This window comes from Rhinatrema bivittatum, chromosome 2 (genome assembly GCF_901001135.1).
Source record: "Rhinatrema bivittatum chromosome 2, aRhiBiv1.1, whole genome shotgun sequence".
NCBI lineage: Eukaryota > Metazoa > Chordata > Amphibia > Gymnophiona > Rhinatrematidae > Rhinatrema > Rhinatrema bivittatum.
This window is the reverse complement of record NC_042616.1, coordinates 458173843-458189515: the sequence shown is the minus strand read 5'-3', so window position 1 is coordinate 458189515 and position 15673 is coordinate 458173843. Positions and strand designations below refer to the sequence as shown.

At 46.4% G+C, this 15673-nt stretch overlaps 1 protein-coding gene across 1 annotated transcript in view; it reads left to right on the top strand.

Annotated features, from left to right (window-relative positions):
* Positions 1 to 5426: 5426 nt before the first annotated feature.
* SHISA8 (shisa family member 8) overlaps positions 5427 to 15673 on the top strand; it is a 32445-nt gene continuing 22198 nt past the window's right edge. Inside the window, exon 1 of the mRNA XM_029587131.1 lies at positions 5427 to 5974. Coding sequence (XP_029442991.1) covers positions 5427 to 5974 — 548 coding nt within the window. The remainder of the gene's footprint in view (positions 5975 to 15673) is intronic.

The window sequence follows — 15673 nt, the reverse complement described above, 5'->3', positions numbered from 1 at the left end:
CCTGAGGCACAGATAGAGTAGCGTAGACAGACTGAAGAATGGTAGTGGCCCGAGGAACCGGGTACGCCATGGAATCTTCAGTAGAGTTGATAGAAGTTGAAGAATGTACTCACTGTTGCGATCCCCCCTGCTGCTGCGCTGCAGGAGGTCTCTTACCTTCCTCCAGAGGCCGCTCTGAAGCCAGGGCCTCGCCTGCGCATCATCCAGGACTTGCTCCAGGGCCTGAGAGGCCTAGCTGCTCCTGAGGCATGCCTGTGGCTTGCAAGCCTCAGCGTTTGGACTTCCTGCTTCCAGCCACGCCCGTTTCTCTAGGGGCTGGCCCGCAGCTCTCTACCCTAGTTATAGGACCAGCGGTGGGCGGTCCTGGCAAGCTCCTCACAGGGAGTTGCCTTCTACCTCCAGTACTTAAGGACTGTCTGTTCACTTGCACCGGGCCTTCGGATTGTGCATTACAGTTGTCTGTAACCTTGCCGATCCAGGTCCTCCATGTTTCCTGATGTCTGCCTTGACGTGTTTCCTGATGTCTGCTCCTTGTCCTGATGTCTCCGTCTCGCCTCAGCCTGCTTCTGCCCCGTCTGATGTCTTCTGCTAAGGACTCTGTCTGCCCTCGCCTCTGTCCGGCCTGCTGCCCATTGCCGTTCCCTGCGGCAGGTCCGAAAGGGCCGGGAACAGTCGGAGGACCGTTCATTAGTCAACTTCCCCGTGTTGGCTACCATGGGCATGCAGGTCCGGCTGAGGGTCGGACTCCCTGCTTCTGTTCCTGCCTGCCTGGCTCACCATGCCTGCTCAGCTCACCTCCCACGGTGTGGCCTTGGGCTCCTCCTGGGGTCCTGCCGTGGCCCAAGGGCTCACCACCTGCCCAAGACGACCGCGCCCGCGCGCGCTCGTAACACTCACACAAGGAAGTCCCAGCAGAGATACTCGAGGAGCGGATAGCCAAGACACGGAAAAGCCCCCGAGGAACAGGTACTCAGAGCGTCCGAATTCCAGGAGGAGAGTCTGGAACAGAAGATCCAAGTTAGAGCGGATTTAACAAGCGAGAGAACTCCTTGCTAACTTGTCTTAGCAATGGGCCAGTCCATATAAGTACATTAGCAGTGTTGACGTCATCGGGCGGGGACACCCCCGAGGTTCCCACCATGACGTATTCATAAGGAGGCCCTGCGCGCGCACGCCTAAGTGATGTCGGAAGTAAGATGGCGGTCGGCAGCGTCCACGTTGTTCCGGGGACGCCAGTGTTGGTTAGCGGAGGCCGCCATTCTCCCAATGATTGACAGTGCACGGAAAAAAGAGGTGAGCATGAGAGGTCGCAACCATCTGTGACCGACAGGCGCAACAGGCAGGATCGCAAATAGATATAGTCCATGCTGCTAATGCCCAGGGATAAGAGGTGGCTTTCCCCAAGTCTACCTGGTTAATACATTTATGAACTTCTGCTCCAGGATCTTGACCAAACCTTTATTTAAACCCAGCTACACTACTTGCCTTTACCACATCTTCTGGCAATGAATTCCAGAGCTTAATTGTGCATTGAGTGAAAAAGTTTTTTTCTCCAATTTTGATTTAAATGTGCTAATTAGTAACTTCATGGTGGTCCCCTAATCTTTTTATTTTTTTAATGAATAAACAGCCGATTCGCACAGGCACATCCCACTCCATTCTTAGTTTTATAGACCTCCATCGTATTTCCTCATAGCCCTTTATCATTTTCTAGTTCTGCTACATCTTTTTTGAGATGCAGTGACCAGAATTATACACCGTACTCTAGGTGTGGTCACACCATGGAGCAATACAAAGGTATTATGATATTCTCCATTTTATTCTCTATTCCTTTCTTTCTTTTAAATAATCTTTTTATTATGAGTCTGTACAAATGCAGAGAACTATCATAAGTTGAAAAACAAAACATCGCCATTTAGTACAAATTAATAAATGACTGTGGTAACATCCATGCAGAAAAAATAAGACTCAATAACTTTTTCCCAAGTAATATATTCCCCTGTGCTATACTACATCATACTAGACTTAGTTTTGGGGTTCTTGCCAGGTTCTTATGGCCTGGATTGGCCACTGTTGGAAACAGGATACTGGGCTTGATGGTCCCTTGGCCTAACCCAGTATAGCATGTTCTTATGTTCTTATACACACACTTATACACATCCACTGCAACACGTTCACACCACTATGGCAAATACAGGAAAAGTCAAAAGAAAAGAAAGTAGAGAGTGAAGAGATAGCTTATTAATTACCAAATCCATCGCCATATCTTTAAATAAGGCCTCAAAATCACTGCACATTTAGGGGCAGTGATCCCTTTTTCAGTGATTGATTCGATCAAAGTCATATGTTGCATTAGTCACAAACCATGACCGAAAAGTTGGTAGATCATCTGAATTCCAAACTTGCAATATTGTCTTTTTCGCTAATAGTAGCAAAATAGCCAAAATGTTACACACACACACCCCTTGGAAGCGAAAGGTTCCAATCAAACAGATGTAAATAAATCATATTACCTGACCATGGAATAGAAGTGGCCAATGACTTTTCCAGATAGGCCCAAACCTGACACCAAAATGATTGTAATTTATGACTGTCAATAAACATAGGAGATAATGTGCTTTCCTGAATATTATACTGTAAACATAGATCACTCTCCCACAATTTAAGTCTCACTCCCTTAGACCTGGGAAGGTAAAATCTATGCAGAAATTTAAATTGAATTTTTCTTAGATTAAAACACTCAAAATACTTATACACCATAGAAAAGGCCCAAGACATATCTCCTTCTCGAAGAGGGATGCCCATATTGTTGCCCCAATCCATAGCCAGTTTTTGAAAATAATGACTTTGAACCTGATTACAGAGCAATAACACCCAAGATGTTAACTTATTGAATTTAGGAGTAGTATCAAAGAAAGTGTCATCATCATCAGAAAAATGTACAATTTCCAGTGATTCCTTACTCAGTAATTGGCAATAGTGCCAGATCTGATAGCATGCAAAATAATGCAAAAAGGGGAAAAGTTGTGGTAGAGAGAAAATGAGATGTCAGGCTCACGGTCTATAGTCTCCCAGTTCACTCCTGGAGCTGCCCTCCAATCTTCAAGCACAATAGACTATTTCAATGCTAGGTTACAAATTATTAGTAATAAGTCTGCAATTTCATTTTTTACTTCTTTCAGAACTCTGAGGTGAATACCATTCAGTGCAGGTGATTTCCTACTCTTTAATTTATCAATTTACCCTATTACACCTACACTGTGATTTGTTTCAATTTCTCCAAATCATCATTAAATACCATTTTCAGCATGGGTATCTCCCTAACATCTTCTTCAGTAAACACTGAAGCAAAGAATTAATTTAGTCTTTCCACTATGGCCTTGTCTTCCCTAAGAGCTCCTTTACCCCTCAATCATTTAACAGCTCAACTGACTCCCTCACAGGCTTCCTGCTTCAGATGCATTTGAAAAAGTTTTTATTATGAGTTTTGACTCTACAGCATTCCTCTTTTCAAATTCTCTTTTTGCCTGCCTTATCAACATATTGCACCTAACCAGGGCTGGTGGAAGAGTATTTGGCGCCCTAGGCAAACCTTTATACACCCCCTACACTCTTACCTATTGGTGGCAGCTCCAGCACAATGCTCCCTTTTTTTTTTTTTTTATAGTATTGGTTCTCCCCATCTAGGCCTCATGCTGGTGGGATTTTGCCGCCCCCAAGGTTTTGGCACACTAGGTGACTGCCTAGTTTACATAATAGAAGCACTGATCTTGCATCTAACTTGCCATTACTTACCAGGGATGAAGTAGATGAGTAGTTTCTCTTTGAAAATTTGCTTATACGCAACTAGTACAAAAATACCCACACAATTTCTACAGTGCTCCCAAAGACCTTATGGGCCTTATCCAATAAATATTTTTCCATAGGTACAGTTAGAAACCTAGCTAATTTGAACCTCAAGTCTGGCCACTAGTTGTCATTGTTGAGCAATGGCTGAGACTCCCAATCCCCTATTCCACTGCCTCCACAGCATCTCTAGCTCCAGTTGCTTAAGGAGCAGAACCCTGGGGTCTGACTTTCAACCATTAACAAAACCGTGTGAACTGAAGAGGGTCTCCTGTCTTAGGAAATAAATACACTGCTTGCATGACTTCAGTGAGACCTTGGGACAATTTCTTCCTTTTAACCTACATTGCAGTAATCAAGAAGCTTCAATGGTCTTGGTCAAAAGTGAAATCTTGACAGGCTGTGCTAGGTGTTATTGACCTCACATACGGATTATCCAAAGGTGAGGCTGTTCCTGAGCTTGTGAGAGTCTTTCACAGATCCTTTCTTCAGCTGTTTTCTTATTATTCTTGCACTGGCCAAAGAAAGGCAGCATGACCTATGGTTCCCTTTAACCAATGACCATGCTCTTAGGTCTGCCTTTAATTTATTCTAACAGCCAGCAATGTGCTGTAGATGGGGAAATATTTACTTGAGTAAGTATAAGAACGAAATTCATGTTCTCAATTCACTCTTACCTCAATAAATGTGTATTTTGTGATGCTCTTGTCTTTCTCCTCTGTGTGTGTGTGTCTCTCTCTCTCTCTCTCTTTTCTGTGTATGCATTTATCATTCCCTATTGCCACTGGCTATATCCAATAATGTGATGTGTGACAGTCCCCTTCCATCCTTCTCAGTCCATCTGCCCCCAGTGATGGGTTCTGGCTGGCATCCAGGATTCAGCAGGGATTTGGGAGGCAGGGGAGAGGGGGGGGAGGGATCACTATAATATAGGACTTTTGCGAAGGGAGAAATAAATCTCTTACATTTACACTCTCTCTCTCTTTCTCGCTCACAAACAAGCTTGCTTCCTCTCCCCCTTCCTCCCTCTCCCCATAGTGTGAAATCTTTTGAAAGCTTAGTTTCTGAAGGAGCACAATGAGGGAGAGAGAGAGAAGGCAGCTGCTTAGAGATACTCCAGCCCAAGGAGGAGAAGGAGGTGTTGAGTTGAGGGGCGTGAGGAGGGCACCTGCGGAAAACAACTAAGAAGTGCAGATGCTAACAGTCGCAGTTTTTCTTTCCATTCTCTGTCATCTCATGTGGGGCTTTTGGGCTTGTGAGGAGGACATGGGAATGCTCACATCAGTTCTCTCCTCATTTTGTCCTTCTGTCCTATTGATACCCATTTCTTAGCCCCCCCTTTTTCTTGCGAGGGGAGGGTTGATTTTTGGAGCACAGTTATTTTGGAGAAAGAGAGGAAGTGTGGGACATTTCTCTTACTGGAGCAATCCTTTGCTTTATCCGACTTTTTGAAGAAGGGAGAGGAGCTCCGTAGCGGTGACAAAGTCCACGGATGACAGCTGTGAGCACAGAAAGAAGAATCAGAACACCGGAGGCTGTCCCAGCACGGTGAGTGTGTCCCTCGGAAACAAGGGTCTCTCATGGCTGGCAGGACTGTCTTCCCGACTGACAGGGGCTGTGTTTTGGGGCTCTGCTGGCTGGTGCTGTGGCATCCAGGACAGATTCTGGCCAAGGCTCCCACCACCAAATACCCCGGACTGGACGGACCACAAAGCCAGGGATCCACCAGTGAGGACACTGCAGGTGCTGCCACCACAGAGGTGACTCTGATAGAGGACCGCTGCCGGGGCTACTACGATGTCATGGGCCAATGGGACCCGCCGTTCAACTGCAACGCCAGCAGCTACCTGTACTGCTGCGGCACCTGCGGGTACCGCTTCTGCTGTCAGTTCCAGCACAAGCGCCTGGATCAGAGCACATGCTCCAACTATGACACCCCAAACTGGGCAAACACAGGCAAGCCACCGGCACGGGTGGACGAGTCCCCCAAGGACCCCACCAAGGACAAGACAAACATGATCGTCTACGTCATCTGTGGAGTAGTGGCCGTGATGGTCCTGGTGGGGATATTCACCAAACTGGTGCTGGAAAAGACGCAGAGACCTCAGTCTGAAATGCATATGTCCAGGTAGAGCTTGCACTTATTCTATTTAATTTTTTTTCCTTTTTGTTTACCCATTATTTCTCACTCCCCAGAGCAAGAGAACTGCATCTCCCTCAGCAGGCTGAGTGCTGTAGGAGAAGCCTCCTGTCAGCTGATTTCTTCAGCGTGCCTTGACCACCAGTGACCACCCATTCATTTCCCTATAATCTGAACCTATCATCTCTGCAGTGCTTCCTGACCCCAGCCAGCAGATGCATGGTAACGGGTCTCCTGTATCCCTGCCAAGTCATTCATGTGTATAAGCATAGGGAGGAAAAAGGATCTTGTTAGATTCTGTACCAGTTAGCACAGTGGTGACAGAGAATATTGTGACAATGGTTGGAGCAGGGGTGGCAGTGAAGGAAACTGCAGAGTTTGAGCAGCGCTGGTAATGAAGGTGTGATACTGGTTGGAGCAGAGGTGGCAGATAAGTGGGGGGCTGACCCTGGTTGGGTCAGTGGTGTGGCTGTGGGATGGCATGAGCTGAGGCCTGCAGAGATACAGCACCAACACTTGGGACACAGTGAAAGTTGCGAAGGTTAGGGTGACCCCTCCTGGACAGTCAGGGACATGTTTACATCCACTCCAGTGAAGGCAGCATTACTAATGACTACGGTGCTGAGGTGATGTTTTAGATTTTAATAATATCGTGTCACTCTACACGCTGTAAGCAGCTAAGATTTATTTAAACTAGCACTGGCAGAGCTGGTGAAATGGAAATCAAAAAAACTACTAACATTTGTTACAGATATGATTTCTTATTACAAAGCTTGGTAATAACACATGAGGGGGAAAGGGTAGGGCCTGAGTGCTGGATTAAGTATGGGAACATGTATGCTCATCCACCCAGGATACGAGAGATCCAGAGAGGAAGCCTACCAAAATGGACTTGGGTAAGAGGTGATGATATACACGTTATCAAGCTTCTGTAGCTAGGAGCTGGAATATACAGTATCCTTAGCAGTGTAGACCAGAAAATCTGGGCATACTGAATGTGTCAATTGATCTTTATCTGTTGTCTTCTACCATGTTAATATGGTCCCCTATCTATCAAAGTGTGTTAGTGCCGTGTGTTAATGTATGTTAAACATGTTCAGCCCAGTCGCATTAAGGCTAACAGTCTTCTGTGGCCATTGATGTGAACTGCCGCAATAAATATTTAAATGAGACGATGAAATGCAAAAGTATCCTAATTAGCTCATTGAAATTTAGCGCTGTTCATATTAGGTAACGCATCTACGTTAACTCCACCATTCATATGCAAACTTAACTACACCTCTAGAGGAGTACAATCATTTAGTAATACTCTAGAAGTGACCTTAACATTTCTGTGATGAAATTGCCTGGTAACATCCACTTTTAATGTGGCGTCAGACTTAGCGAGAGAGCTGGGATCAAGAAAGTGTTGGGGGGGGGGGGGGAGAGAGAGAGCTGTGTGAGGGACAAGAACGTATGTGTGTGAGAGACTGTGGATTGAGGGGTTTGGAAGAGAGAAGGTTGATGCACGTTTCTCTCCCCCCTCTGCTCCTCCTCGCCAATCAACCCTGATCTCACAGTGACCACAACTCAAAAGTTCCCAGATTTATAAATCAGGTCCTGTGTTAAAATGTCCTGCCCACACTGCCTTTTGAATCCTATCAACTGCCTGCATCTCGTGTGAGTTTATTTATTTATCTTTGGTTATTTATTTGATTTTGCACATGCCTTTTAATTGATAGTTGAGGAAGATACATACAGGTACAGTATAATAACATCCAGCTGCAATGACCCTTTCTCGCCTGCCTCAAGATATGATTATATTTGTCTTTTCCATAGTGCTCATTTTTGGTTCCTCTCTCTCCAGGGCTCCTTGCTTTCTGTTTGTGACTCCTCCCTTCCCTCTCTCCCTCATTGCATATCCCTTATCTCCTGCCGTCATCTCCTTTCTATCTTTTCCCTTCACTATTTCCTCTGTTCTCTTCCTCTCTTCCTCTTCTCCCCATCCCCTGCCATTCTCTCTCCTTCCACCATCTCCCCTTTCTTCACCCTCCCTCCCTCTTCCTTCTCCTCTCCTCTACTCCCTCCATTTTCTTTCCCTCTTTTCCTCCTCCTTATGCCTAGGGTTCCTATCTGGCTTCTTGTCTGCAGGGAGAGGCTGAGCCAGGCCTGGTTTTAACCTCATTGCATGCAGGGACTTGTAGTGTTTGTTTTTTTAAGAAATTGGAAGTAGAAGTCCATGTGTGTAGTGAAGTTAAAAAGCAGTCTTACTCAGCTTCTCCCTATAGACAGGGAGCTAAACTGGAGCCCTCCTCCTACCTCTTCTTGGGCAGCATTGAGAGGTAGGCATTGAATTGGGACACTAGGTTTACCAACTGGCTCCAGATTTTCAGGACAGGTTGATCCAGTCCTGGTTTTACTCCATTAAAAGCAGGTACTTATAGTCTTGCTTTTGTTAGGGAATGCAATAGGGAAATCAGAATAAGTCCCAGCATGTGATGGGGTAAAACCAGGACTGGATCAACCTGTCCTGAAAATCTGGAGCCAGTTGCCAACCCTAGGAGACACTTAAGAGAGCTCTGTACAGCCATTCCTCAACAGCCCCATGTGCTTTCACATGGGTAGAGGGAGAGGGGCTGCTGCGGGGACATGAGTGCAGCACTCTCTCAGCATCCCTAGGCCCCATGAAGCCTCCAGGAATAGGACAAGAGAAAAAACAGGCAGCAAAGAGCCCACTGCAGGGGTCAGAGGCAGGTCTAGTTCAGCTCACTTTTGGAGTGTTCAACAAAAATTTACTGCAACTAAAAAATACTTAAAGTCCAATTCACAACAAAAATTCTCAATGTGATTTACTTGGATATCAGAAAAGCTTTTGATACAGTCCCACATAGGAGGCTCATGAATAAAATGAGAAGCTTGAGACTAGGTGCTAAGGTGGTGGCATGGATTACAAACCGGCTGACTGACAGGAGACAGTGTGTAATGGTAAATGGAACCTACTCTGAAGAGAGAACCGTGTTAAGCGATTGCCACAGGGATTTGTTTTGGGAGTGGTTCTGTTCAATAGCTTTGTGAATGACATTGCAGAAGGGATAGAAGGTAAAGTCTGTTTATTTGCAGATGATACTAAGATCTGCAACAGAGTGGACAAGCCTGAAAAAGTAGAGAGAATGAAAAGTGATTTAAGAAAGCTTGAAGAGTGGTGGAAAATTTGGCAGCTGGGATTCAGTGCCAAGAAGTGCAGAGTCGTGCATTTGGGGTGTAGTAATCCAAAAGAGCTGTATGAAAAGGGGGTGAAAAACTAATGTGCACGGACTGGGAGAGAGACCTTGGTGTGATAGTGTCTGGCAATCTGAAGGCAGCAAAGCAATGTGACAAGGTGATAGCTAAAGCCAGAAGAATGCTGGGCTGCATATAAAGAGGAATAACCAGTAGGGATATGCATTCATTTCTGTGTTTATGTGTGTAACTCGCGGACTTTATAGTACATGTGTAAAAACTGATAGTGTGTGCATAACTCCAGTTATTAATAGTACATGCATACTATCCATTATGCATTTACTATAAAGTCCATGATTTATGTGCATAAATAACGAAATGAATGAAATGAATGCACATGCCTAATAAGCAATAAGAAACAGGAGGTGATAATACTTTTGTATGGGTCATTGGTGAGGATACATCTGGAGTACTGTATTCAGTTCTGGAGCCTGTATCTCAAAAAGGATAGAGAGAGAATGGAGGCAGTCCAGAGAAGGGTGACCAAAATGGTGTGGGGTCAGCATTGGAAGAATTATGAGGAGAGGCTGAAGGATCTGAGTATGAATACCCTGGAAGAGAGGAGATGCAAGGAAGATATGATACAGACCTTCAGATACCTGAAAGGAAACAATAGAAGTAGGGGTCACAAAATGAAACTCCAGGGAGAAAGACTCAGAACCAACCTCAGTAAACATTTCTTCACAGAGAGGTTGATGGATGACTGGAATTCCCTTCCAGAAGAGGTGGTGAGGATGAAAACAGTAAACGAATTCAAAAGGGCATGGGATAAACCCTGGGGATAGATATTCAAAGCTAGCCATGTAAGTAACTTAGGCCTGGATTTATCAAAATGCACTAAATATTGCGATAGGAAAAGGGGTGTGTTTTATGGTAATAGGCTGTTTATTGCAAAGTGCAGTATCTTAGTGATTTGCATAGGTATTACCACAAACTTTCTTGCACGAAGTGTTGTAATTCCTATCTACAACCACTGGGGGGGGGGAGAGAGAGACTATAAGGCTCTCATACTAGGTAGGTATTTATACCTCTATATGAGGCCCACCTAGTTACTCGAGGTGAGGTTTAGGTAGGAGTGTAGGGGTTAGGGGCCACTTTGACATTCAAAGTGAGACGTACGAACAGAACAGTGCTCTCTTGTGAAGATTTGATGACCTTCGGAGTGAGGAAACTCACCCAAAGATGAGATTTGTGCAATGTTCTCTCAACCTAGCTTGATGGACTCTCTACCTGGGTAACATCAAGCTAGGTTGAGAGAACATTGCACAAATCTCATCTTTGGTTGAGTTTCCTCACTCCGAACCCTGAACGTGTTTTGAATATTGGATCCTGTGGAACCCTAAAGGCTAGAGTTTGCAAATGAGGAAAAGGGTGAATGGGGATAATTTGTACAACTTCGACAGCAGGGGAAAAAGGGGAATTGGATTCAGACAACAGCCAACACTGTATTTTATGGTCTGGGGTACTGATACGAAGACATCAGGGGAAAAGCACAGGATTTGCTTCTACGGCCAAGTCCAAAAGCAAAGCTCGTTCAAGCAGCATTGTTTGAATTATCAAGAAGGCTGCTCACTCTGTAAAAATGTTGCTATTAATAATTTTGTTATGGGTTTGATAGTGCTTGATTTTGATTGGGGTAACCTGCATGGAGCGCTAGTTACCACCATAAGAAACTTGCTGGGCAGACTGGATGGACCATTTGGTCTTTTTCTGCTCTCATTCCTACGTTACTATGCTACTATCTTCGCACAAAAATAAACAGTCCAAAGATAACTCTTTCCTGAGTTCTGTCAGCTGAGTCAGTGTCCCTGAGGTGGCAGACACTAGGCAAAACCTACCTCTCCAGATGTTAGAAGCTGGGCTCCCAGTGGGGACTTGGATCTCCTTCTCTCTTTCGCTCTCTCTTCTGGTGGAAGAAAGTCTGAAAAAGTGTTCAAAATCAAAAACCTTTCCTTCTCAGCGAGCAGGGAGTGGTGGCAGAAAATCCCTATCAAAACAACAGGAAGCCAGCTCCACATAAAAACACTTCTCTCTTCTTCTCTGTCAGGTTGCTGCTGTCCCTCCTTGTACTCTGGGCAGCAGGGACAGGCAGCACCTTATCCTGACCTCCCACAGGCAGGAGAGACAATCCTCCTGGGACAGGATCAGGCTCCCCAAAATCAAAAATCTCTCAGGGGAACCCCCCCCCAACACAAACAGCTCTCTCAAAACTCTTCACTCTCTCCAACCCCTTCCAGATCTGGGGGGTGGGGAGAGGCTCCTGGATCAGTATGTGGGGCCTAAAACGGGGGCCACTGCAGCTAACTCCCTTGTCTCAAAACTCCAACTCACAAACCACACCTCTCCTCCTGCACAGCCTGCTTTAAGCAGACTGCTGATTAATCCAGGCAAGCCTCCGTGGGGGTGCCTGCAGGGATGGTCTGCAAACTACATACTCTTGCTTTAAAATCCTAGCCGAGGGTTTAAACTGGGACAATTTGGTTAGTTGGGACTTACAGGGCTCCTACGTATTTCATTCCTGAGGAGATGTGAATGTTTAATGTTTTTGAAAGATTTTCTCATTTGTTCACCTCCCCTTTATAAATCTAAGTAAATCAATGGTGCTACTGCACTGATCCTCATCAGGGTCATGTGCAAGTGCTGCACTGACACGTGTAAAACATGAATACACAAAAACAAAAGCCTAGATTTGCCAATAGACACAGCAGGCTTGTGCCTAGGATGGCAAATATCTGGGATGGCAGACCAAATGAAGATTTGATGCTTCTCAGCTGTGTTGAATTTAATTCAGTAGCAAACCAGCCCTCTGCTTCCTGCTCCAGCTGCTCCCCTCCCAGGCAGTCTGCCGAGAACAGGAGGGGAGGAGAGTATTATGATGCCTCTCGCGGATCCCGTCCCGCGAGCAGCCTCTCACCTCCCGCGCTGCCTGCTGCGCTGGTTGGGCTGGCGCCTGTCTGCCTTCTCTCCACCTTCGCAGCCTCACACCGCCGTTGTCACTCCTCCGCAGCAGGGACCCGCCGCCAACGCCGCTGTCCGCAGCAGGAAGAGCCACTGCAGTCTCCTTCGCGGCATGGAGAGGCTGCATGGATGCTTCTCTTCGCGGCCCCGGAGGTTACGCTGCCGTTGCCTCCAGCTAAGCGGCAGGAACGCCACTGATGCTGCTGCTCCGCTCCTGCCTGTCCCTGGGCTCCTCTCCTCTAGGTGCGCACGTGCACCTCAGCACTTTATTTAAAGGGCCAGCAGCAGGAAAAGCCCCGCAACCCCAACAGATGATGTCATCATTCTGTTCCTTCACCAGCCCTATAAAAGGGCTCTCTTCCACTTCCTCGGGGCCTTCGCATCAGATCTTCACAGTTGCCTGTGGTCTCTTCTCCAGTCAAGGTCCTCTGTGGTCTTCTCATGTCCAGATGGTTCTTCATTGAATGTTCTTGATGTTCCTGGTCTCCTGTGGATGTTCCCGGTCTTGTTCCTCGTCAGTGCTTCTTCGTTGCCTGTTCCATGTTCCTGATGATCCAGTCCGGGTCCTGATGCTCCAGTCTCTGGCTCTTCGTCCTGCTTCCAGGTTTCCTTCTCCTTTCCTGGCATGCTGTCGTGGTGGTCCGTGACCAGCCCATGGGGGCTGTGTAGGGCGCTTCGTGGCACAAGGCCTGTCTTCATGTCTGCAGTGCAAGTATCCAGAAGACTCTTGCTTTTATCGCCAAGGTCTGTTCCTGAATCCGAGTTCTGAATCCTGAGTCTTGAATCCTTGAATCCTGTCCCTGGTCTTTGGAGTTCCTTGCTCCTGCTTCTGTCCATGCTCTAGACTCAAGCCAGAGCTTGCTCCGCTTCAGCATGGTCCGCGACCGGCCACGGGTGGCTATGTAGGGTGCGCCATGGTGCAGGCTTCTCCTGAATCTTCATCATGTTTCCATCTTCATCTTCTCGACTGGAGTCTGCTTCGCTTCTGGCATGGTCCACGACCCACCACGAGTGGCTGTGTAGGATGCGCTGCGGTGCAGTATTTGCCCTGTACTAGTGCCTGAATCCTGAATCCGAACCTGAGTCTCCAAGTTCCTCGGGTCCTCATCTGAGTCTTCCAAGTTCCTTAATTCCATGTCTCATCGTGTTCCTGCTCTCAGCCTCTGTCTGGCCTCACGCACTCGTCGTTCCCAAGTGGCGGGTCTGGAAGTGTATCGAGTGGCCGGAGAGCTACTTTTGAGACCAGCATTGCATTGCTGAGTCTCACCTGTGCATGTAGGTCCAGTGGAGGCCTGAGCCTGCCTTGTTCCAGTTTCTGTGATGCTCCACATCTTGATCCTGGTCCCGCCTTGTTCCAGCTCCTGCCTGTGCTTGGACACTCTCACCTCCCACGATGTGTGCAAGGGCTCACAACTCTCCAGAGCAAGCGACCACATCCCCGCGCTCGCAAGAGAAAGGGGAGCAGGTGAGGCGAGTGGGGACAGAGCAGAGCAAAGAAAAGATGCTTTGCTCCTAATCCAGCCCCTCCCCTCCTGTGCAGAGAACAGGAAGGGAAGGGTATGGTTGGAACAGATAGGCAAAGAAAAGAGAAGCCACCTAATCCAGCTTCTCCTTCAGGGACAGGAGGAGAGGCAATGAGCCTGCAGCACACAAAGCAGATCAAACAAGAGCTGCAGGTTCCCTAATCCAACCCCCTCCTCTCCTGTCACTCTCTCCATCCCTCTCCCCATCCCCAGTCCTTTCTCCTCACACTGCTCTCCACATCCACAGTCCTCTGCTCTCCACATTCCTGGTCCTCCTCCTTCTCCTTTTCCCATCTCTGGTCCTCTTACCTTCTCCATTTCCTCTCCCCACTGAGCTGATTCTTGAGATCCATTTTCCTCGCCCAGTAAAAACAAAACAAATTACACAGACAGAAGCAAGTTTGAAAAATGACTTTATTTTTACAATGTAATATGAAAGATGGAAATGTTTGCCAGTGTGCTTCAGGATTTTCTAATTCTTGCCACAGAATCTACCTCTGAGCTGCCCCAGGAAACTGTAGAGCTGTGCCTTGCTGAGATCATCTGCCCTCTATTCTCTAACCTTCTGAGAGTGCCAACCATGCCTAGGGGCAGAAAAAAAAATCCATCTCTGAACAGATAACTGGAATCAGGGAAGGAGATATGTATAACAGAGTGTGTGAATATACTAAAACCTGCACAATTATTTTTCCAAAACATTGTACAATTATATGAATTAAAATGGTATTAGAAGGATAGAAGAGCTAGAAAAAAAAAAGATGGAAACAAGAAACATTGGAGCACTGCAACTATAAAGCAGCTCTCCTCCTTGCCACTCTGCCCTGCACCTTTCAAAGGGCGAGAAGCACCCGTCACTCTTTCTTTTTTTTTTTTACGAGTTTAATTGACTTTTATCCAGCAGCTGGCACAAGCGCTGTGAGGCATTGGTTTGCTTATAATGTGCTGCTGGGGCTCTGAAGTGTGATTGCAGCCACCTCCTTGCAACATGAGAAATCTTATGCCAGGCTACAGTACAAAATTTCCCTGTAATGCTTATGGAATGGTTTTGTTTCGCCTGTAAGCACCCCTGCAGCAGACTGGAAGCAAATGAGCTTCAAGAGGCTGACAATAGCACTATAACAACATTTACAATCAAGTAAGCTTTCAAATCAGAAAGAAAAGCTACGGTTAGAATATAAGAGATGCCATGCTGGGACAGACCAAGGTCCATTGAGCCCAGTATCCTGACTCCCACAGTGACAATCCAGGTCACAAGTAGTTTAGTTCAGTTTATTAACTTATCACCTTTTTAACAATGTAGATCTAATTCCTGTTACTCACTCCCAGGAATAGCAATAGCTTTCTTTTGTCTACTTGGTCATAATGTGTTATGGACATTTCCTCCAGGAACTTGTCCATTCTTTACCCATTTCACCTCATTCATGATTTTATACATTTCTATCATGTCCCCTTTCAGCCATCTCTTTTCCAAGCTGAAGAACCCAGCCTGTTCTTCACCCCATTTATCAGCTTTGTTGCCCTCATGTGCACCTCTCTAGTTCCATTATGTCTTTTTTGAGATGGGGGTGACAAGAACTGAACACAATACTCAAGGTGCGATCGCGCTGTGGCTCGATACAGAGGCAATACGATATTTTCCATTTTATTCTCCAGTCCTTTTCTCGGATCATTACTAATTTTTTGACCCAGTGCTCCCTTTACCCTTAACTTTGAAAGGAGGCAACTGATGTCCTGGCACGGGAGCCAGGTTTTGCAATAGCCTGTATGTGCTGTCCAGCTTTTGTTGCCTGGAGCTTCAGCTTTTCTACATGCAAATAGAGAGCATACTTGGGGTCCACAGCCTCAAGACGCTTAAAGAAAACAGGAGGGGACTGCAGAATAAGTGTACTGAAAGGCAGGGAACCTCAAATTAAAAGGAGCTGGGTTCACCACACTAACACCAGCTTGT